The 20,614-nt window shown below is 42.7% G+C and overlaps 1 protein-coding gene across 1 annotated transcript; it reads left to right on the top strand.

The window, feature by feature from the left end:
• Nucleotides 1-5,106: 5,106 nt before the first annotated feature.
• RIMOC1 (RAB7A interacting MON1-CCZ1 complex subunit 1) lies at nucleotides 5,107-19,029 on the top strand. The gene is made up of 6 exons (XM_058680092.1): nucleotides 5,107-5,349; nucleotides 7,970-8,076; nucleotides 11,308-11,454; nucleotides 12,861-12,992; nucleotides 14,006-14,120; nucleotides 18,306-19,029. Exons 1-6 carry the CDS (start codon nucleotides 5,250-5,252, stop codon nucleotides 18,590-18,592), a joined length of 888 nt encoding a protein of 295 aa, XP_058536075.1. The 5' UTR covers nucleotides 5,107-5,249; the 3' UTR covers nucleotides 18,593-19,029.
• Nucleotides 19,030-20,614: the final 1,585 nt, after the last annotated feature.

Genomic DNA, 20,614 nt, shown 5'->3' with positions numbered 1-20,614 from the left:
GCCAGTGTCCAGTCGGCCGGCCCTCCACTTGGCTACTTCTTCGTGGGGCAGTGCTTTCCTGTCGCTTTGCTCCGAATAAAGATTCTGTTACGCTTGTGTTTGCTTCCTGCTTTTTATTTCTATGCTAAGCTGAGCAAAGAATCACCGAGCTTTGCTGGCAACAGCTTCTGCTAAGGTAGAAATGAAACAGAAAATCTAAATGGCGCAGCAGCCTTTCTGTTCTGTTGCATAATTAACTTACTAGAGAATTAAGTCATACAGTGTAAGTTCTCAGTATTTAAGTCCCATTTATCATGCCTTTACTTTTGCAGCTCCTGACACTTGAGCAGCTCCTAATTGTCTATATGCCCACAGGGAATCCTCTCTGAAAACATAAAACCTATGATGAAAGTGCCCTTTGCCTCTCTAGAAGAAGGGGAAGAATTGCATCCCATCTGTGTTTATGTAAAGATTTTCAGAAACTATGGGGACTGAATTACTGACCTCCCTTCCCAATCTCTTTCTCCAGATTTGTCTGAAATGGTGTGTCACTGCCAGCAGCCATGTTGCTCTGGTCAGAAACCTGGAGGCTTCCCTTCTCCTCCACGTCACCTCTAGTGCAGTTACTCAGTCCTGCTGATCTACCTCCACAGCAGAGCAGAGACACTTCTTTCTGTTGCCACCGTCCACTCTAATAGCAATTACTTCAGTTCTCATGCGTAGAACAGAGTCTCCCAAGTGAACTACACGCTTTCCTCTCTCACACCCCTGCTGCCATTGTATACAGTGGCCACAGCTGGGTTATGATCATCTGATCACACGGCTCCCTTGCCCAACGACTTCAGTGGTTTCCTGTTGCATTTAAGATAAGGTCCGCAATCTTTAAGCATGACTGTCTGATTGGCTCCTACCTATTATATTGTGTCCACTGGATCGCAAGCAACAGAATCCAGACTCTGATGGGTTTTAACATACAGGTAACAGGAGCCTATGAGGGGGAAAGTTAAGCAACAAACACATCGGGAGAGAAAGAACCCTAGTTCCCCAGAAGAACTCAGCTGCCATTAGTCATATCTGCTCTTTGTGGAACGGTGCTTTTTGAAGTTAACTTTTTAAATGATATTGAGGGAAAAAAACGATTAGCTTGACCTCTGACAAAGTTTTATCCAGGGATCTTTCCTAATCACCGTTGACGCCTTTGGCCTTTGTTTCCCCCAAACTGTGGAGCTGTTTCCAAACTCAGGGTCTCCTGCACGTCCTACCCACTGTACCTACTCGTTTCTTCCACAGTGCGCCATACAAACCTGTCTGGGCCGGTTCAGCATTTCCCATTGTCTGCTGATACAATGGTATGTTTTGACAGTAGAGGGAGCTAGAGAACCACTGCAGGAGGCGCAGTGTTTTTCCTGGTCTTTCTGATCGCGCGATGAAGCCCAGCCAGGGTCCACAGAGGCCTGGCATTGCACCCCTGCAGAGCTTGGCAGCCAGCAGCTACTTCAGGCAGTTCTGCATCAGAGTGACTCCTGGGAGATGCTTCCCCAAGAATAGCTTCCCCTGGCACACTAGCTGACAGATGTCTGGCAAGGTCCCCAGGATGCAGTTCCAGAAGTTTCAATGGTGTGGACCAAAGTGACTTCTCTGTCCTACAGTGACCTACAGCTCTGAGCTCTCCAACAGAGTTGAATCATTGTCCCAGTGGTAACGGCTGCTCTCTAAGAAGCCATTCCTCTTTTCTTTAAAGTGTTTTTACTTCGTGCTGGTCAATCCATTTTCACTAGAATACTCTATTACAATACCGATTTATATCAATGCTTCCCTATTCAAACTACCACGTAGTCTCGCTCCTGATCCAAACTGATAAACGCTACATTCTTTACCTGGATAATTGTATTCATTATTTAAATGCTAATATCATTTCCTCAGAAATAACTTCTCTAATGTCTCAGATCATTTTTTTTTGTTCTAGCACCATCTACATTTTAAAATTATTCACTGCTCTGCATGACTAGCATTGTCTCTGCCTTCCCCTCCTAGACAGCTGTCTATAGGAGAGCAGAAACTGTATTTATTTTATTTGCTACTAGAAACCTATTGGCTGTTGTAAAATCTGCACCAATAATGGAGCGTTAACTGGAAAGGGGATAAAATGTCCAATAAGATCCTGCTATATGCAAGTCACTGTTGGCAACTAAAATTTGCACCTTGGCAACTGACACATTTATATGAGAAAACCAGCCACATATAACAAATGGAAAGCAGTTAAAGGGATGGTCCGAGAGAATGACACAAGCTGTAAATCCTAGGCATTCAAGGACAATTTTATTTTTTACAAAAAAAAAAAAAGGCAGAGTTACTGAGAGAGAAGAAGGGAGAAGGAGAAATTACACTTTCCAAAAGTTTGCAGTGGTTAAGGCCAGGCCAGGCCAAAGTCAGGAGCTTGGAACTCAAGCTAGATCTCACACACAGGTGGCCGGGGTCATAGCATTTAGGCTACCTGCTTTTGCTCTCCTGAGCCAGAGAAGAAGCGGAGCAGCTGATGCCTCAACTGGTGCTCCAGGATATGCTGGCATTATAGGCAGCAGCTCAGCCTCTGTCCCACAGGCTCATTCCCAAGACTGTGCGTTTCTTATGAACGTGCTTAGATTTCTTCTGAGCTTATTGGTCATGGATATCAGAGGAAAGGGAAGTACTCCAAATGAGGCTATATCTTTTAAAAGAGATTTTTTGGTTGGAATGATAATGAGTTGTGAATTTCTGGGAAAAAATTTATATCGAACATTGTATTTTTACATTTCTATTCAGATGGATTTTCTGAAATAAAGGTAGATAGGAAATTATATATAGATAGATAGTATAATTTTCTCTAATCTACATATATATATATATATCTCTTATATTCTAGTATAGGATTTCTCAGGTCTCAGGTATTTAGTGTGTATTGGTCCTGGCAGTTTTCTGCTTATTTCTACAGTGAGACAGACTTCAAGAGCGTCTCTTAGTGTGTTCCTGGGAGAAACCTCAGAAGCATGTATCTGAAAGTTGGAGGGGTTAATAGTCGCATCTGTTTCATTTTCTTCATGTGATCCGGAAGTGAGAAAGTGTACTATTTATTCTCAGACCCTCACCAACTCTTTCTCCAAAAGCAACAGATTCCAGAGTATCAGCTGAGCTACAATTCCCAGGATGAAGTCTGTTTCCTGCTGAAAGTCCAGTGGTTAGTTTGTGCATTGTCAGAATTAAGCATTTTATTCAGAGAAAATACTGGATGGGATTTGGAATTTTAAGGTGCTAAATGACTAGTTGAATTGTGATATTCTTAGCCTACACTTATCATATGATGCAAACTTCCTGGCTTCCGATTCCTTGATCACAAAGAGAAAAGCACAAGATAACATGGAGGATTTAATCAATTAATAAACAGGATTCTTGTCCCCCGTGTCCGTGAACTGACAAAGGAAGAGACTTCATCTAAGAGTCAATGGAAAGTCTCGCATGTTATCCTTTACGCATTCCCACACGTTATCTTCCTACCTTTATTATTTCCTATTACATATTAATTTCCTATCAAGTAAAATACAATCTTCCTTGTATTAAATAAAAACCCTCTGCTGCACAGAAAGTAAGATAGGATGGAGATTATTCAAGACACGGGGTCAAAGTAAAAAACAAACATGTACTTTGGGGCCCGGCGCCATGGCCCAGCGGCTAAAGTCCTTGCTTTGAACACGCCAGGATCCCACATGGGTGCAGGTTCTAATCCCGGCAGTTCCTGCTTGTGGTCTGGGAAAGCAGTCGAGGATGGCCCAAAGCCTTGGGACTCTGCACCCGTGTGGGAGACCTGGAAGAGGCTCCTGGCTTTGGATGGGCACAGCACCAGCCGTTGCGGCTCACTTGGGGAGTGAATCATCGGATGAAAGATCTTCCTCTCTGTCTCTCCTCCTCCCGGTATATCTGACTTTGCAATACAAATAAATACATCTTTAAAAATATGAAAACAAAACAAACAAGTAAACAAACAAAAAACCCCAAACCAAAACAAAAAAGATGTGCTTGATGACAGTCAAGAAAGCAGGCAGAGAAGAAAGGACAGCATGTGCCAACTTCAGCTCCCAAGATGGCAGGAAGCAGCCCCCTGAGACGGCCAGGGCGTTCAAGCAGTGAATGTAGAAGACAAGGCCTTCAGGCCAAACATCAAGAACAGGAGCAGAACAAGCTGGAGGAGTCAGAAGTGAAGGGCATGTCGGCCACAGCTGGAATTACATCTGGCCCGAAATGAGCTGCTCCTGTGCCTGCAGTGATGACAATCTGACATTCCATCCTGATGTGCCATCTGAATTCCCTGCCATAACAACCTGCCACTCATAGCCAGAAAGAAGTGTTAACCCCAGTGCCTACTGAGCACGAACGCGGAACAACAGGGGTTTGTTTTGCTTTGTTTTTGTTAAAAAGAGTGAAACCATTCAGGGGCTGTCTTCTCTGTTGTTTTCACTCATTCTTACCTCACTGACCTTAAAGCAAAGTCGGCCCAGAAGCCTTCCAGAGCCTGCTTTGTTCTCCCAAATTCTCTATCTTGGAATTAAACCTGCTCACTGGAGCGAAGGAGGAAGGCGGCAGGGAATACAGAGTGCAAGTTGGGCCTGTGGGGTGCGTGCTTCGCCCAGCTGGGTGAGTGACAGGGCCCTAGAGGAGGGTGCGGTAAGGAAGTGCTGCCGCTGCCACTTTTTACAACTACTGGTTGCCAGCTGCTTAACGTGCTTTCACTAAAACTCAGGCGGTAGTTAGCGACAAATACTGGGAGCTTCCTGACCCGACACACTAGGCCGGCAGGCTTTCCTTTTCTGACCAGGGGATCCTGACCACTTCATTTTAGGCACACGACCCTTTCAGTCCACAGCCCTCTCCCCCAACCTTCCCCTGGGCCTTCCCGCCAGCGGCTCTCCTACCGGGACTTCCTATTAGCTCAGCCTGAGGCCAGAGTTGACTTCTGATTGGTTTAGATGAGGGGGCGGGAGACAGGTGTGTCCTGACGTCAGAGCCACCCCTCCAATCGGCACAGGATTATGGGAGGGAGCGGGGCAGCCGAATGGGCGGGGCGGTCGGGAAAGTAACCCGGAACGACCTCTGCCGGCCGGGGTCTACCTTCTTCCGGGGCTGATGTCTCCGCCCACTAACCACAGGAGCTCCGCCCCCACGCCTCGCTGGCGCCTGGGGATCAGGTGATCGCCGGCCGGCGCGGTCACGTGGTCGGGGCGCGCCCGCCCGTTGTGGCCATGGCGGCCGCAGGGTGCTCTGTGGTGAGGCGAGTGGAAGAGCTCGGGGACCTGGCTCAGGCCCATATACAGCAGCTAAGTGAAGCCGCCGGTGAAGACGGTGAGGGAGCCGAGGAGAGGGCGGCGGGCTTGGCGCACGATGGTTCAGGGCTGATGGTCGAAGGCCATCAGGGCGGGCGGCTGAGGCCTGCAGACCCCCCGGGGGTGCAGGGATCCCAGGCCACTGCTACCCCAAGATTTTTAGTTTGTTGTTGACCACCCCATGCATCGATTGCCCATCACGCCGGAAGTCACAGAGCCAAAGCCTGTGCTTTTAAAATCTCTCGTTTTCTAACGAGTGCCATCCGTGCCCTGCGCCCATCTCCGCTGGTTGTGTACTGTCTTTGGGGCGACGGGGGGACACAGGAGAGCTGAAATCGAGGATCAGACTGACTGTTGGTCCTGCAGTGAGTAACCATGGCTGTGCAGGCAGCGAAGACAGATGGGCGGGTCTAGCAGTGGCTCTTTCCGCGGTGTTTCCGTGTTTGTTTACATTTTGGGTTTTTGCAGAGGAGTTTTTACGGGTGCAGCTCAGATTCTCAGGGGAGGGCTCTGGAAATGTCTGAGCTGTTTCCTTTGAAAAACTGGCAGTTACCTTGATCTTCCAGTTTTCAGTCCCATTTTATTTTCGCCCCTTCTCAGTTTTACGTAACTCCTTTTTTGGTTAGTTTTGAGCCTTTGCTTTGGAGACATTTTAAACTTCTTATGCACCATCACCGTGTCCTCAGACACAGGAGAGGGGCAGTGGAACATTTTCCCAAGCGATTGAACAGTTGGCGAGTCTCTTGAATAGGAACAGCAACAGACTACCCAGTATTTCAAAATACCCAGCGAAGACTGCCACATGATTTTCCCTCTATGGGGTCTTCTTCAAAAATATCCACAGACTGCCTTGAAACCTGTAGAGGTCCCAGATCCTGGGAACTGTTGCTAGGATGTATCCAGTTCACCTCCAACAAGTCCCAGGAATAACAAACATGTTGCTGCATATACTTTTTTTGTTGAGATTTTAAGTTTACTGCAGTTCTAATGACAGTGGTCCAGGTTATGAGCTATTAGTCAGTAGTGAAATCAATTCAACCTAACTAAAGAATTGTCAACAAGACTATCTCACTCTGTAGAGTCTACTTAAAACAAGGTTGCGTTATTTGAATTGACCTTGACAATAAAAACAATATGTATTGAAATGTTGTTCTTTAATAGAACTATATTTTTATTAGGTTACAGGACTTGCTAGTTCCTGCTTTTTTTTTTTCAAATTAGATCAGACTTAGCTAGACATTATGCCATCTAAGAATGACCAGTTTCTGGCCAGGTTTTGTTCCTTCCTTTTGTGTAAGCAGGTGTAACAATTACTTGTATCTGTTGCCTTCCTGCTCAGGACTTTGACTAAATCGTAAAAAAAGTGCACTTTTGTGGGCTTGGGGAAAAAAAATTCTCAGCTTTGCAGCCTCCGCACCCTAAGCCACGATAATGTTATGGGTTGACCTGGCACTGCTTTGGCAGTGTTTTTAGCGAGTTCGGTGCAAATGTTTACATCTAAAGTTAAAACTACCAAGTTAAATGTCAACCTCATCTCTAAGGAAGCACGGAAGATTTCAGGTCACAGAAGCTTTTCTGAGTTGTGTGGGTGTGCTTCTGGGGCTGAGGAGGGATGGGAGGACAGCCAAAGAAGCAGCTTTCAGGTTAGGGGAAGAGTGGACCTAGCAGCATCTCTATCTGGTGTCCGTACAGGTTAGAGTTTGCTGGGAACCTTTGGGGGGGTCCTCATTTGGTCACTAGTGAGCGAGGGGATCTGGGGAGAGGAGCCCTCTAAGTTTCTGTTTGTGCTTCTGGCCCTCGGCCTTTCAAGAAGTATAAATCGATCATTTCTAAATTTTAAACATGAAGCAGAAATGCATTATAGAGTTTTTGTTCAACAGCTATAAAAAACAATCATGGTAAAGATAACTGCCCAGAGTGCTGACATTTTATAAGGCATTTACTTTGGCATTTTTTAAATTATATTTGTGAAAGCTTACATTTACAAGTGTATTTATGAAATTAAAAATTGTCTGTGGGGGCCGGCATGGTAGCTCAACCAGCTAACCCCTCTGCCTTCAAGTGCCCCTGGCTCTTGCAGCTATGTCAGGAGTGAACCAGCAGAGGGAAGATCTTTCTCTTGATCTCTCCTCTATAAATTTGCCTTTCCAATAAAAATAAATAAATCTTTTTAAAAAAGTTTTCTGTGAAAATCTTTCTGTGCATTTATGTATAGTGTTTATACTATTCTGGTAAGGGATTTTCAATTTACTTGCACATTTTGATTGCATCAACATCTAAGAGAGTCATTAGGAGACCATAGACTGCTTGTAGAAATGGCAGCAGTGTCACGTCAACACTCCACACCCTAATCAAAGGCCCACGTGTCCATGTAATCAATATTGAAAATAAAGATTCTAAAAAAAAAATAGCAATGGCAATAGTAAATGTAGAAAGATTGACTTGGTGGAATAGATTTTCATGATAAATTGACTTAACTAGGATTAATTAGTGTAATATGCTTCTTATTTCAAAAAAAAATATTACTATAATATGGTTTCTCTATATGCCAGAAAATAATTTTGTCATTTCAGGTACATGATGTTTGATTTAAATAGCATTCAAACTATGTAAAATTATTATATTTTTATTTCTTCCAGATCACTTTTTAATTCGGGCTTCTGCAGCTTTAGAAAAATTGAAACTCCTGTGTGGAGAAGAAAAAGAATGTTCTAATCCATCAAATCTTCTGGAACTTTACACACAGGTACTAACACAGATGGGGACTCTCACATGAGGCTACAATTGTTGCTTTAAGTGGCTGACTCCAAAATTTAGGTGGAATTACAGTGTCACGATTGATCCAAGAACCAGGAGATGCTTAATGGAGAAATAATTTAATCTACATTGCGGCTGTTATCCACACTTGCAGGATGACACACACAGACTTATATCCCAACAAGCCAGGGTGCACAAAGCTCTCCTTAATCACTAACTTGGGTGAAACTAGCAGTCTCTAGAATTGTTTTTCTTATGTTAATTAAAATTGAAGAGAGCAGAAAGGTTGGGAGTAAGCTAGCTATTTACACTGGGAAAGGTGAGAAGACACAGCACTGGGGTTAGGGCTGCCTTCTGCTTTTCAGGATGGAGGTAGGGAGGAAGGAGGTATAACATCTGGACTCAGTTGCTCCAAGATGAATCTCTGCATCAAGTGTTCCTGCTCCCGATAAGCCTCCTGGTCCGCCGACGCACTCAGCTGCTCAGTACATTGACTTGTTCTGTTTTTAAACGACTTCAGTTAAAAAAAAATTGTGTAAAGCATATAGACCTGACACTTTGAGGCAGTGTTTAATTTTATTTTTGATATTTTTTACATAGTTGATTAGGGTGCAAAGGGTCAAGGGCTGGAGGCATGTGGGTGAGGCCATTATTTTGACATTCTCTTTTTTCCCCTCCCGTATCTGGGGGAAGGAAGAGATAAGGGGAGAAGCCATACCCAGCCTCCCAACCATCCCAGGGTCCCCATGTAGGGCATGCTCCAAGAGTCCTGCTCAAGTGATTTTGATAGCTCAACAGTTCCATATTGCTGTCAGTGTTATCACTCCAATCGCAATGAACTCTTTCAAAATCCACTGGCTGACATAGTCCACCTTAGAGTCTCCGTTTGCTCAGGTATTCACTGTCAGCATTTGGCTGGGGTAGTTGATCGATTTGTTCTGTCCTCCATTCTCTGTTATGATACTCAGGTGTCCTCTGCAGGCACCAATGTACTGAGGCAGTATTTCAAAAAGTAAGATTTGTTAGTGGGATTGAGAAGAAAAGATGGGGCAAGGCTTTCGTCTTGGCACGACAGGCTAATCCTTCACCCTGTGGCAGTGACATCCCATACAGGCAGTGCTTTTTGTCCTGGCTGCTCCACTTCCAGTTCAGCTCTTTGCTGGTAGCCTGGGAAGGCACTGGAGGGTGACCCAAGTCTTTGGGACTCTGCACCCACATGGGAGACCTGGAAGAAGTTCCTGATTCCCAGCTTTGGATCAACTCATCTCTGGTTGTTACAACAATTTGGGGAGTGAATCGGAATGGAAAACCTTCATCTATAGTCTTCTCTGTAAAATCTGCCTTTGAAATGAAAATAAATACATGTTTAAAAAATAAAAATTCAGGAAAGACATACAGAATGGTTTCTTTTTAAATTCAGCAAAAATAGTAATGTAGGCATTGCTCAAGTCCTGATGTTTTTTCTCTTTGAAATGCACTTTAGAATTCTGCAAATGATTTCTCCTGCTAATGTCAGGCACATCCATAGATTTTTCTGTTCTCCTTGTTTATTTTCATTTCAGGTTGATGCTTCTTTGTGACAGCACCTATGTTTCCAAACTCTACTGTGGCAAGCTGACATAAGAATATAATTCATTGCATTAACTAACATTATTGTAACACTCCGTAATTAGTGCTTTCCATATACCTTTTCTTGATTGCTAAGGGCTAGTAAAGATGAGATGAGAGAGAAAGCAGAGTAAACCTAGTCAGGCTTCCATAGCACTCAGAGCATTCACATGCCTGGCAGTGTGCTTTCCCAGGAGCTACATGAAGATCATTTCTGCTTTCACATATCCTGGCTGAATGAGCCTCTAACAGTTATTCAGAAGCTCCAGCCAAGTCTGACACTGCACTTCTGTCCTGAGCACTCCCTGCTTCTTTCCATAGGATGCATGTCATCATGTCAAGTCTTTCACTTAAAAGTGTTCTAAACATTTTAACTTCTTTCCAAGAATAAGCCAAACAATCTAGAGGTACAGATTGAAGTCTCCGAGACTCCCTTGAGCCCTGTCTTGGTTCTGAATCAACAGATCTTCCATAGCATGAGCTCCCATTTTGGCTAGGCCTTCTCCACAGTAACAAGGATCACTGAGCATGTGCCATGGAGGGCTATAAGGATATAAGGGCTTTTCACTTGTTGATTCGTTTTTCCCTCCAAGCAAGGAGCCTGGGAAGGCATTTCATCCTGAAGTATCATTTCACCAGTGAAAAAATTGAGGCTCAAGAGAGATAAAAAGGATTTGTCTTTGGTTGGGTGACTGGGAATAGAACTGACACTAGAACCCACTCTCCTTAGTCTCGGTCCAGTAGATTAAAACAAGAAAAAGGATGCAGGAATTTTTTTTTTAAAAGATTTTATTATTATTGGAAAGCCGGATATACAGAGAGGAGGAGAGACATAGGAAGATTTTCCATCCGATGTTTCACTCCCCAAGTGAGCCGCAATGGGCCGGTGCGCGCCAATCCAATGCCAGGACCAGGAACCAGGAACCTCTTCCAGGTCTCCCACGTGGGTGCAGGGTCCTTATGCATTGGGCCGTCCTCGACTGCTTTCCCAGGCCACAATCAGGGAGCTGGATGGGAAGTGGAGCTGCCGGGATTAGAACCGGTGCCCATATGGGATCCCAGGGCATTCAAGGCGAGGACTTTAGCCGCTGGGCCACGCTGCTGGGCCCCAGGATGCAGGAATTTTAAGGTGCTTGCGGAGTATCTCCTGTATCAAGGATCCTGGTGACTGAGGGTTTGAATTGCATCATGTTGGTGGCTCTGCATCTGAGGGAGCAGGTAAGTCCTTTGAAGATTCACTGCCAAATCAGTGATGGTGACCTTAAGATATCACGTACTTAGAAAATGTAAGGGGTTATGTACACATACATGCTAAAGAATGCAATGTTACATTTTTCAATAATTATATTGTTTGTGATTAACACTGAAACAATCCTATTCTATGTTTTTGAGGGAAGTGAGATTGTCTTTAATTCAGTGTATATCTAATTTTGTAATTACTTATGTAATTTGACTCATTTTAAAGTACATGTGGACTAAAATACTCATGGAAGTTTTTTCTCAAATTATATTACATCTTACCTACTTATCAAACTTGCATAGTATGGAGGGAGATTTAATTTCTGCTAAAATATATGTTATTCTTATAAGCTTTTGCTTTTTCTCCTTTTAGGCTATTTTGGACATGACGTATTTTGAGGAGAATAAGTTAGTAGATGAAGATTTTCCAGAGGACTTTTCTGCGCAGAAAGTAAAAGAACTGATCCGTTTTCTTTCAGAACCAGAAGTTTTGGTTAAAGAAAATAATATGTATCCAAAAGTAAGTTTTGCATTCTTACAAACTATGGTGGAGTCCTCTTAGTTCTTGCTATTCTGCTCTGACAGTTTGTATTTTTTCCCTTTTGATTGTACTTTTGATTCTTTTCAAATTAACATAGAAGGAAGAAGATAAGTGAGCTTAAAAATTCAAACATCACAGCCAAAATACCTTATTTTACTAATAAGTATTTTACTAAGTAGCTTTGGAATATTTGCATAATGGAATTGTAATTGCAGCGCCTCCTCATTTTCTTAACCCAGACATTCCTTACTTCTGCTCTTTTTCCTTTTGCAGGTGTTTTAATGTACTGTCCTTTTTTTACAGTTCTTACCCTGCTGAACAGCGATGTGCTGCCTTTTGTCACATGGCTCACCTGTCCCCATGACACCCCACATGCTCCTTTTCTCCTCGTTCCTCTCCGAGAAGAGGAACTTCCTGTTGTTTCTCTAGCACTTCCCTTCTATTTAACTTGAACCATAGGCATTCCCCAAGGATGGCTCCCCCATGCCTCTGGCAGCCTCTGTTCTGTCTGCTTGACAGCCTGGTCCACTTGCCTTTTCAGGTGCTCTCCATTTACATGACTCCAAGATCTAAGTCTCTAGCCATGGCGCTCTTCTGAGCAAGCAGTTTCTTTCCTGTAACTGCCTGCTGATTCTCTACCTGGGTATCTTCTTGGCTGTCTGTGTCAAGATAGGCTAACTGAAAAAAAAGTCATCCAGATTTAAGTGACAAACAACTGTAAAGATATTGACTTACTAAAACCTTTTTTGGTGTGTGTGTCCAGCTTTTTCATTTTATTCTAGCAAGAGTAGAAATAAATGCAATCTCACTTCAACTAACGTATCTCTGAAATATATTAATTATATGATGGACTACTTTTATATGAATGTATTAAGGGAATTTACTCCTAAAATATTTTGTATTTTCAAAGATTTATTTATTTGAAAAGCAGAGTTACAAAGAGAAAGGGAGATGGAGGGAGAACAGAAGGAAGAAGGAAAGAAAAGAGAGACAGCAATAGGGTCACAACCTGCCTTCATCTGCTGATTGTCCAAATGGCCTAAGCCTGGAGCCGGAAACTCCATCTGGCTCCTGTATGGGTGACAAGGGCCCAAATACTTGCCCTATATCCATTGCTTCCCCAGGCACATTAGCAGGAAGGTAGAGCCAAAGTAGAGCAGCTGGGACTTGAACTTGCTCTCTGATACAGAATGTCAGTATCGTGACTTATAACTTAACCTGATGTTGGCCCCTCCTACTTCTACTTGATTGGCTATGAGGCATTCCTGTGTAAGTAACAATGCCAAGGGCATGTCTTGTGACGTGAGGTTGTTTTTAGTTGCTGGCATCTGAGTTTCCGCTTGGACTTGCCCAGGCTTCGGGTGTCTCTGTTTTCTGTGTTTCAGCACAGCGACTTGCTGGGGGATGAGCTGCTGGAATGCCTTTCCTGGAGACGGGGAGCTCTGCTGTATATGTATTGTCATTCTCTGACCAAAAGGAGAGAATGGCTCTTGAGAAAATCTGCCCTGCTGAAAAAGGTGGGCAAGCTTCTTGACACCTTGAAGATTGTTGACAGATTGCACAGAGCTGCCTTCATTACAATAGTTAAGAGTAGTGGAATTAAAGAGTGATTTTTTTTTTAAGATTTATTTATTTTATTACAAAGTCAGATATACAGAGAGGAGGAGAGACAGAGAGGAAGATCTTCTGTCCAATAGTTCACTCCCCAAGTGAGCACAACAGCCCACAGGTGCTGTGCCAATCCGAAGCGGGGAACCAGGAACCTCTTCCAGGTCTCCCACGTGGGTGCAGTGTCCCTATGCATTGTGCCGTCCTCGACTGCTTTCCCAGGCCACAAGCAGGCAGCTGGATGGGAAGTGGAGCTGCCAGGTTTAGAACCGGCGCCCATATGGGATCCCGGGGTGTTCAAGGCGAGGACTTTAGCCACTAGGCCACACCGCCAGGCCCCTAAAGAGTGATTTTATACTTCACCTACTAGCTGCATCATCTTAAACAAGTTGGAATTGTGAATTCTAAAAGATAAAATAGTTAACATTTGAGAGCATTTTTGTCAGCTGGAAAGATCTAAAAGTCCTTCAAAGTTCTGAATGACATACAAGATAACCTGTGTTAATGTATAAGTATATTGTTTTGACCTAAAGCAAACATTGTTGGATACTGAGCATCTGTGACTTCTGAGGAACCCATAGGACCATGCTCCCAGAAAAGCATGGCCCTCTGATCTTTCTTAACTTTTTAAAATCATTGAATGCATCTCCATTATTTTGACCCTGTCGAACAATAATTTTGACAAGCATGTTACGAATTAATGCTCTTTACTAAGTGTTTTTCGTAGTCTTCCTCACTGCAGCGTTTGGAAGAGTATGTTTATAACATGACAATATTTTGTATTTATGAAGTAGTAGGTCTTTATCCTATCAAAATGTAATAGCCATATGTGTATGTACATTAGCCCATTTCCTGTTAAGAATGGGGGAAAATATTTATATAGCTGTGTAAATAATACTTCCAATTTTTGGCTTTTATTTAGTATCTTGTTGATGGAATCGGCTACTTGCTACAGATGCTAAATTATCGCTGTCCTGTCCAGTTAAATGACGGAGTTGCTTTCCAAGACCTAGACACAGCCAAGTTACTGAGCGCAGGTAATGTCATCTCTTGAAAGATTTTTTTTTTTTTTAATTTTTTTTTTAAAGATTTATTCATTTTTATTGGAAAGCCGGATATACAGAGAGGAGGAGAGACAGAGAGGAAGATCTTCCATCTGATGATTCACTCCCCAAGTGAGCCGCAACAGCCGGTGCTGCGCCGATCCGAAGCCGGGAACCAGGAACCTCTTCCAGGTCTCCCACGTGGGTGCAGTGTCCCTATGCATTGGGCCGTCCTCGACTGCTTTCCCAGGCCACAAGCAGGGAGCTGGATGGGAAGTGGAGCTGCTGGGACTAGAACCGGCGCCCATATGGGATCCCAGGGCATTCAAGGCGAGGACTTTAGCCGCTAGGCCACGCTGCCAGGCCCAAGATTTCTTTTTCTTCTTCTTCTTCTTTTCTTTCTTTTTTTCTTTTTTAGATTTATTTGCTTATTTGAAAGGCAGAAGTAGAGAGAGGGAAGTCTTCCGTTTCCTGTTTTACTCCTCAGATGACCAAAGCGACTGGGGCTGGGCCAGGTGGAAGCCAGGAACCAGAAGCCTCATCCAGGCCTCCATGTAGTGCAGGGGCCCAAGCCCTCGGGCCATCTGCTGCTGCTTTCCCAGGCGCATGAGCAGGGGGCCAGGTCAGAACTAGAGCAGCCAGGATTGAAACTGGCAGCATATGGGATGCCTGCCAGTCTGCAGCACTGGCCCCTGGAACACTGCGATTTAAAATTCTTTAGGATTTGAAGAAACTTCTTAAGCTTCACTCATTTAATTTCAAGCTAGGTTACAGAGAAAAATCATAAAAGGCTATGTAAAAAAAGAATAAAATATTTTCGTGTGAAGTAGAAACATACTTCTAATCTCGTCTTTGTAGTAAGTTTGAAAGAGATGCCATCATGTTGTTTTGGCATTTGTTGCATCCGCACGTAGCCCTGACCAGCCATGTATCACACTGTGACACACTGACAGTAACCACAGGTAGACATTTAGCGCCCTTTCACATGAAGAAGATGCTGAGCAAGATGAGCGCCTCTTGTTCTTATCTGCCTATGACTCTGCCCTTTTAGAACAAGCTTGTAGGACCCAATAGCTCAGGCTACTGGCTCACAGCCTACACTTTCAAAACAAATGCATTAACATACTGATGTATTAGAAAGAGATGAACAATACGAAACTCAGACTTCCTACTTTCCAAGAGTGGCTTTTCTATATATATGCACTCTTTGCTTATATGATATGGCCTTGGTGTTTCCCTTTACCACTTAGTGTAGTTTTTCAGTGAAACACTAATGTTTGCCCTAAATATATCCTTGGTAACTACACATCCCAGGTAGGAAGGGCATGTGCCCTGGGGAGGTGAGGGTGGAAAGAACAAGAATATATCACAAAGTAAGAGTGAGGGCTGCATGTGACATGCACAGGGGGAAAAAACATGGCAAACAGGCAGCTTCTGGGAGCATCACAACAATTTAGGGAGCTTATTCAAAATAAATTCCTGGGCTTCAAAATATTGCTGAAATAGGAAATGACATAGAATGTACAGAAATCTGCTTTGTTCAGCTATGGAGGCATGTAGTGATACTAGCTCAGGCTGTCCTTTAGCTGATCTGATATTCAGGTTCTAGGTTGAGCAGTGGGGTAAAGGGACTACAGGGAAGGGAGGAACTTCAATGGTATACATAAAAAAGGGTGGGACCTCAATATTATACATCAGTAAGGGGGTGCTTAAAACTAGGGTATGAAAGCTGGATGGCATTTTTATTTACTCCATTTGATTTTGGATTTATCCTGATGATTTTTTTAAAAGCCTTCTGCTTAGTAAGGCTATGTCCAAACTTTCAGAGAGGAGTCAGGCTCAGAAATGCGGCCAAGAGGCTTACCACGTGTAATTGGTAAGTTTAAAAGTTGGAAATTCAATGACACACAAGTAATGTCCCATGTATAAATTATCATACCTTGGGAAAAAAAATTAAACTCACAGTAAACAAATTTCGAGTTCCGATAAAATTAGGTAAATGGTCACCAAGATTTAGCCACAAAGTATTTTGATGTCTCATAAAATTTTCTCACTAAATGACTAAATGATAAGGAATTATTCAGAATATTAGGAAGTCCTTTCCCCATGTATTTGGGCCTTTCTGAGAAACTCTGTGGAGGACAGGCTCTGAAACATTTCCCAGCTTCTGATCTAGTCATCTGGAGAGACCAATCTGATTGACCATCCTAATTTGGAATGAACATAAGAAGTCAATGCCACATGGTTCTCCTTGGTCCCAGAAAATGCTGGCAGACCCTTACCTCAGGCTTTTGATTCTTCTGCTGAAGCAAGACCTGCAGCTAGAGGCTAGTGAACTCAAAGTACTGCCAAGAGAAGACACCAATATCACAGGCCTCCTGAATATAACAATTCCATACCATCTGGGTACCTTACTTTCTAATTAGAAATAAGAAAATAATAGAAGTGGGTGACTCAGGCCACTTTTCTGTGGATTTCTATAGCATTTAAGGCCTACCTCACCATTAGCTTCAGTATCCTAGGTTAACAGCTCTATGTCATAATTCCTGGTGGGTGGCTGATGAGCTTACCCAAAGATCATTTTCAGAGTCTCTACCTGGTTCATTAGCTATCTGGGATAATAAATGTGTACATTCTGTAAACATATCAGAATACTCCAGATTTATTAAGAAAAAAAATCATGCCCACTGAGGGAACTCTTTAATAAGCTGGTCTATGATATTTGTCTAAATAAACAGAAGGTAACAACTTTGGGTCTCTAGTTAGGTCTGTGTTAATATCACTTAAATCACTGCCTTCAGGGTTTTTATCAAGTGTTTAGTGTCAAGGAAACATGCTCAGATAGAAAAAGATTGGAGATGCTAACAAAGAAATATACCAAGAATTAAAGTATGCTTAAAATTCCAGAATTTTCCCAAGAAGGTTTTTTTTTTTTTTTTTTTTTTTAACAATTTCTCGTATTTCTTTTCATTTATCAAAATTTCAAAGGAGACAGAAGAGAACAAAGTTGGGATGTATAATCGAACATCACTTGTAGCTGTGTAATCTTGTACAGGTTGCATGGTTCACCAAGACTTCAGTCCCTCCTTTTATAGGAGATGGTTAAGAGTAGGTGATCTTCTCTCCTCACGTTTAGGTCTAAAACCAAAATGATTCTCTATACCTGGGTCCTAAACTTCTTCTGATGCCTAGATGTCTGTGGCAGAAACTTGCAGTTATCGCCCAACATTCTTCACCCCATCTTTTTCTTATTAAGAAAGCTTTAATCTTATTTGGGAAATTATTAGGTTAAGGACTGTATATCCTAGGTTTTCTTACAGCTACAGGAAGACACTTGCTTAAATTCTGGCCAGTGAAACATGGGTGGAAGAGTCACAAAGGACTTCCCAGAAGACTGCTCTACAGAAGCTGATTTGACTAACAGAGTTTACTTTTTATCATTTCTGTGTCCTGAAAAACAAGTAAGAAGGAGTGTATCTTAGGATACTATCAAAGGATGCAACTTCCTGAACAGGGATGCATGTTATACAATGCCATCTGAAAGTGTCATTTATCCTGTATTCCATATAAAATGCCTCCCTCTGACCCCAAAGGTGATTGATACCAGCTATGTTTGTCTTTCTGCTAAATTTTTGTGTGCCTTAAATGCATACATATTTCATTACATGTTGGCTCTTTGGAAAAGCTATCAGTTAGAAGGATACATTGGGGTCCTCCATGTGGCACAGTGAGTTGAGCCTCCACTTGTGTGGCCTGTCTCTCCTGGCCCCACAGCCTGTCCAGCTTTCTGGTAGTGCCCACTGTGGAAGCAGCACGTGATGGCTCGAGTATGTGGGTGTCTGCTAGCCATGTGGGAAACCTGGAGTGAGCTCCTGGCTCCTTCCTCAGCCTGGAGTGAGCTCCTGGCTCCTTCCTCAGCCTGGCGCAGCCATGGACGTTGTGGGGAGCTGGGGAGTGAATTGAAGGACAGATCTCTTTCTTTCCCTTTGGCTTTTTTTATGGATAAAATAGAGATAAAATGAAGGTTCTACTACTAGTTATACTTGGCTATTCTAAGTGCTGTTCAGAAGGGAAAATGCTTATTGAGAAGAAATTTTGTAGAGTTTAGTAACTAGTCTTTTTTTTTTTTCAATTTGTAATTTTGTAATTTTAATCTCCCAATCTCGATGTCTTCTTCAGGAATATTTAGTGACATCCATCTGCTGGCTATGATGTACAGTGGAGAAATGTGTTACTGGGGATTGAAGCATTGTGCAGAGCAACAGGCAGAACATGGTGACGAGGATCCTGCTGCTGCTGGCGCAAGCTGCACTGCACACAACGAACCTTTAGATTTCCGAGAAGTTGGAGAAAAAATTTTGAGAAAGTATGTGTCTGTGTGTGAAGGACCCCTGAAAGAACAAGAGTGGAATACAACGAATGCAAAACAAATTTTAAACTTCTTTCAGCACCATTGTAACCAGTAAGTTCATCTGATTTTCTTCAGCCAGGAAAATAAACAAGAAGATCTTTGTAATGCAAAAGAAAGCTCCAGAAGAGAAGACCTCCTGACAGTGAATTGAGAACCGTCCACTGCGTAAAGACATCCAACATGGGCACTCCTTTCAGTGCCGTAACCATCTTTCCTTATGTGTTCTTAAATCCATGGAGGAATGATAGTTTGGTTTCTGAAATGGCATGCTTGTTAACTCAGCTTGAACTACACATGTCCTGTCACTAATTCAACACTGCCCAGTTTTTTCCCTTAATTTTTATTGTGACTTGAAATATATTTAACTTGATGTTACCATTTGAATAATCTTAAGATAATCTTTCAGTCTCCCTATTTGAAGTTTGCTTTAGAGATCAAAATCAAGTTATCTCAGTACTTTGAATACATACTGTAGATAGAAATGTAGCAAAACGAAAGTATTGGATCCCATTTGAATAAGGTAACTGGTGAAAGACTCTAGTAAGAAATTAGAGTGGTTAGTGATTTTGTCGTTTATTGCTCATCAAGTTGAAAAATTGACATGTATTTAAAATAAAGTACATGGCTTCTCAAGTGCAAAATGAAGATAAAAACCAAGTCAAGTTAGTTCACCATTGATTCATTTGTTTTTAGGGCTCATTTCTTCCTACTGTATTGCAGTTCTACTATTTTCTGTCTTTAGCAGTGGCTTTGAGTGCCAACAGCCAGAGAGCATAACCTTTTCTGTTACAGTCTTTCTACCTCAGTTCCAGTTGTCATGCTTTGTCTTCTGGCCCAGTGACTGTATCACATTCCAGCGGGTATGCCATGGACGCCTGTGATCACCTTCAACATGAGCATCCTGAGTTGCTCCTTCTGAAATTACGAATTTCAGTAACTCATAACAGTTTTTTCCCACAGCAATTTTTATCTTCATAGCCTTTTGATTTTTTTATGTGGCTGCAGATTCCATGACTTCTGCATCTTTCTTTGCTGCAAGGGAGTGCTAATCTTAGGACTCAGCTGCAGTGAAATCACTTCCAGAGGCTCTCTCCAGCCTTCTCCAGCCAGTCTTAGCTACTCCACATTTGGTTCCCGTAGTCTTCCTCTCCTATTTTACGCTGATCACATTGCTTTGTAATTACTTTTACTACCAATAGGTAAATTCCATATTTTAAGAATTTACATTTATACACAGTGTTTAATACACAGTGGGCACTTAGTTGTGTGTGTGTGTTTTAATTAATGAAGAATGATTTTAAAGTGCCAGACTGCACAAAAAGGTTGCTGCTTTCTGATTCCAAACTGCCACGCCTGACCAGGCAACCACAGATCTGTAAAGCCTCAGTGCCTGACAGGACAAATGCAGTTAAACACAGCCCTCAGCAGAGTCCTGGGCTACTTAGATTATTCCAACTCTGAAAAAGTAAGAACTGCTTTTCAGAATCTGAAAACTTAGATTTTTGCCTTCACGATCCTTTTGGACCGCTTGGGTTTCAGTCACAGTTGGCTGGTACACTGAGTTGGTCGTTTTGAGGGTTTTATTGGGTGCTTTTCCTATAACTTTCCAAACCACGAAGAATTGGGCAACATTTATAGACCCCAATAGTTAGTAATATTTGTTTCTTCTTTATTCTGGTGCATGGTAAGGCAAAGAACAGCACATTTTTGGTAAGAGATAAAGGTCACTAAGTATATTGTTTGACTTAGTCCGAGTAACCTCAAGATACTCACTGCTCAAACTGAAGAGAGTACCACAGTTCTTCATCAGTTGTGCGTCTACATGTGCCACTCTGTGTCCTAGACAGTGAGGCTATGCTTGTAGCATTGTGAAACACGGTACTCTTTCAGAGCTTGTATTTTAGTGGAGAAAATTCAAACATTTTAACAAATAATCGTATGACACGGCCGAGTGATGAGTACCACGAAGAATAAAGCAAGCTAAGAGGAAGCAGGCATTGAGCGGGTGTTTTATATAGGGAGGTTGGGCAGGCACTAAGAAGCACCTCTGCTGCTTTGGCATTTGGTGTTTTTGAAT

This window comes from Ochotona princeps, chromosome 23, assembly GCF_030435755.1.
Source record: "Ochotona princeps isolate mOchPri1 chromosome 23, mOchPri1.hap1, whole genome shotgun sequence".
NCBI lineage: Eukaryota > Metazoa > Chordata > Mammalia > Lagomorpha > Ochotonidae > Ochotona > Ochotona princeps.
This window is presented reverse-complemented; position numbering and strand designations above follow the sequence as displayed.

Coding starts and splice junctions, on each gene's coding strand:
- RIMOC1 (XM_058680092.1), top strand. CDS start 5,250: ATGGCGGCCGCAGGGTGCTCTGTGGTGAGGCGAGTGGAAGAGCTCGGG. Junction 11,455..12,860: donor AAAATAATATGTATCCAAAA/GTAAGTTTTGCA, acceptor TCTGTGTTTCAG/CACAGCGACTTGCTGGGGGA. Junction 12,993..14,005: donor AATCTGCCCTGCTGAAAAAG/GTGGGCAAGCTT, acceptor GCTTTTATTTAG/TATCTTGTTGATGGAATCGG.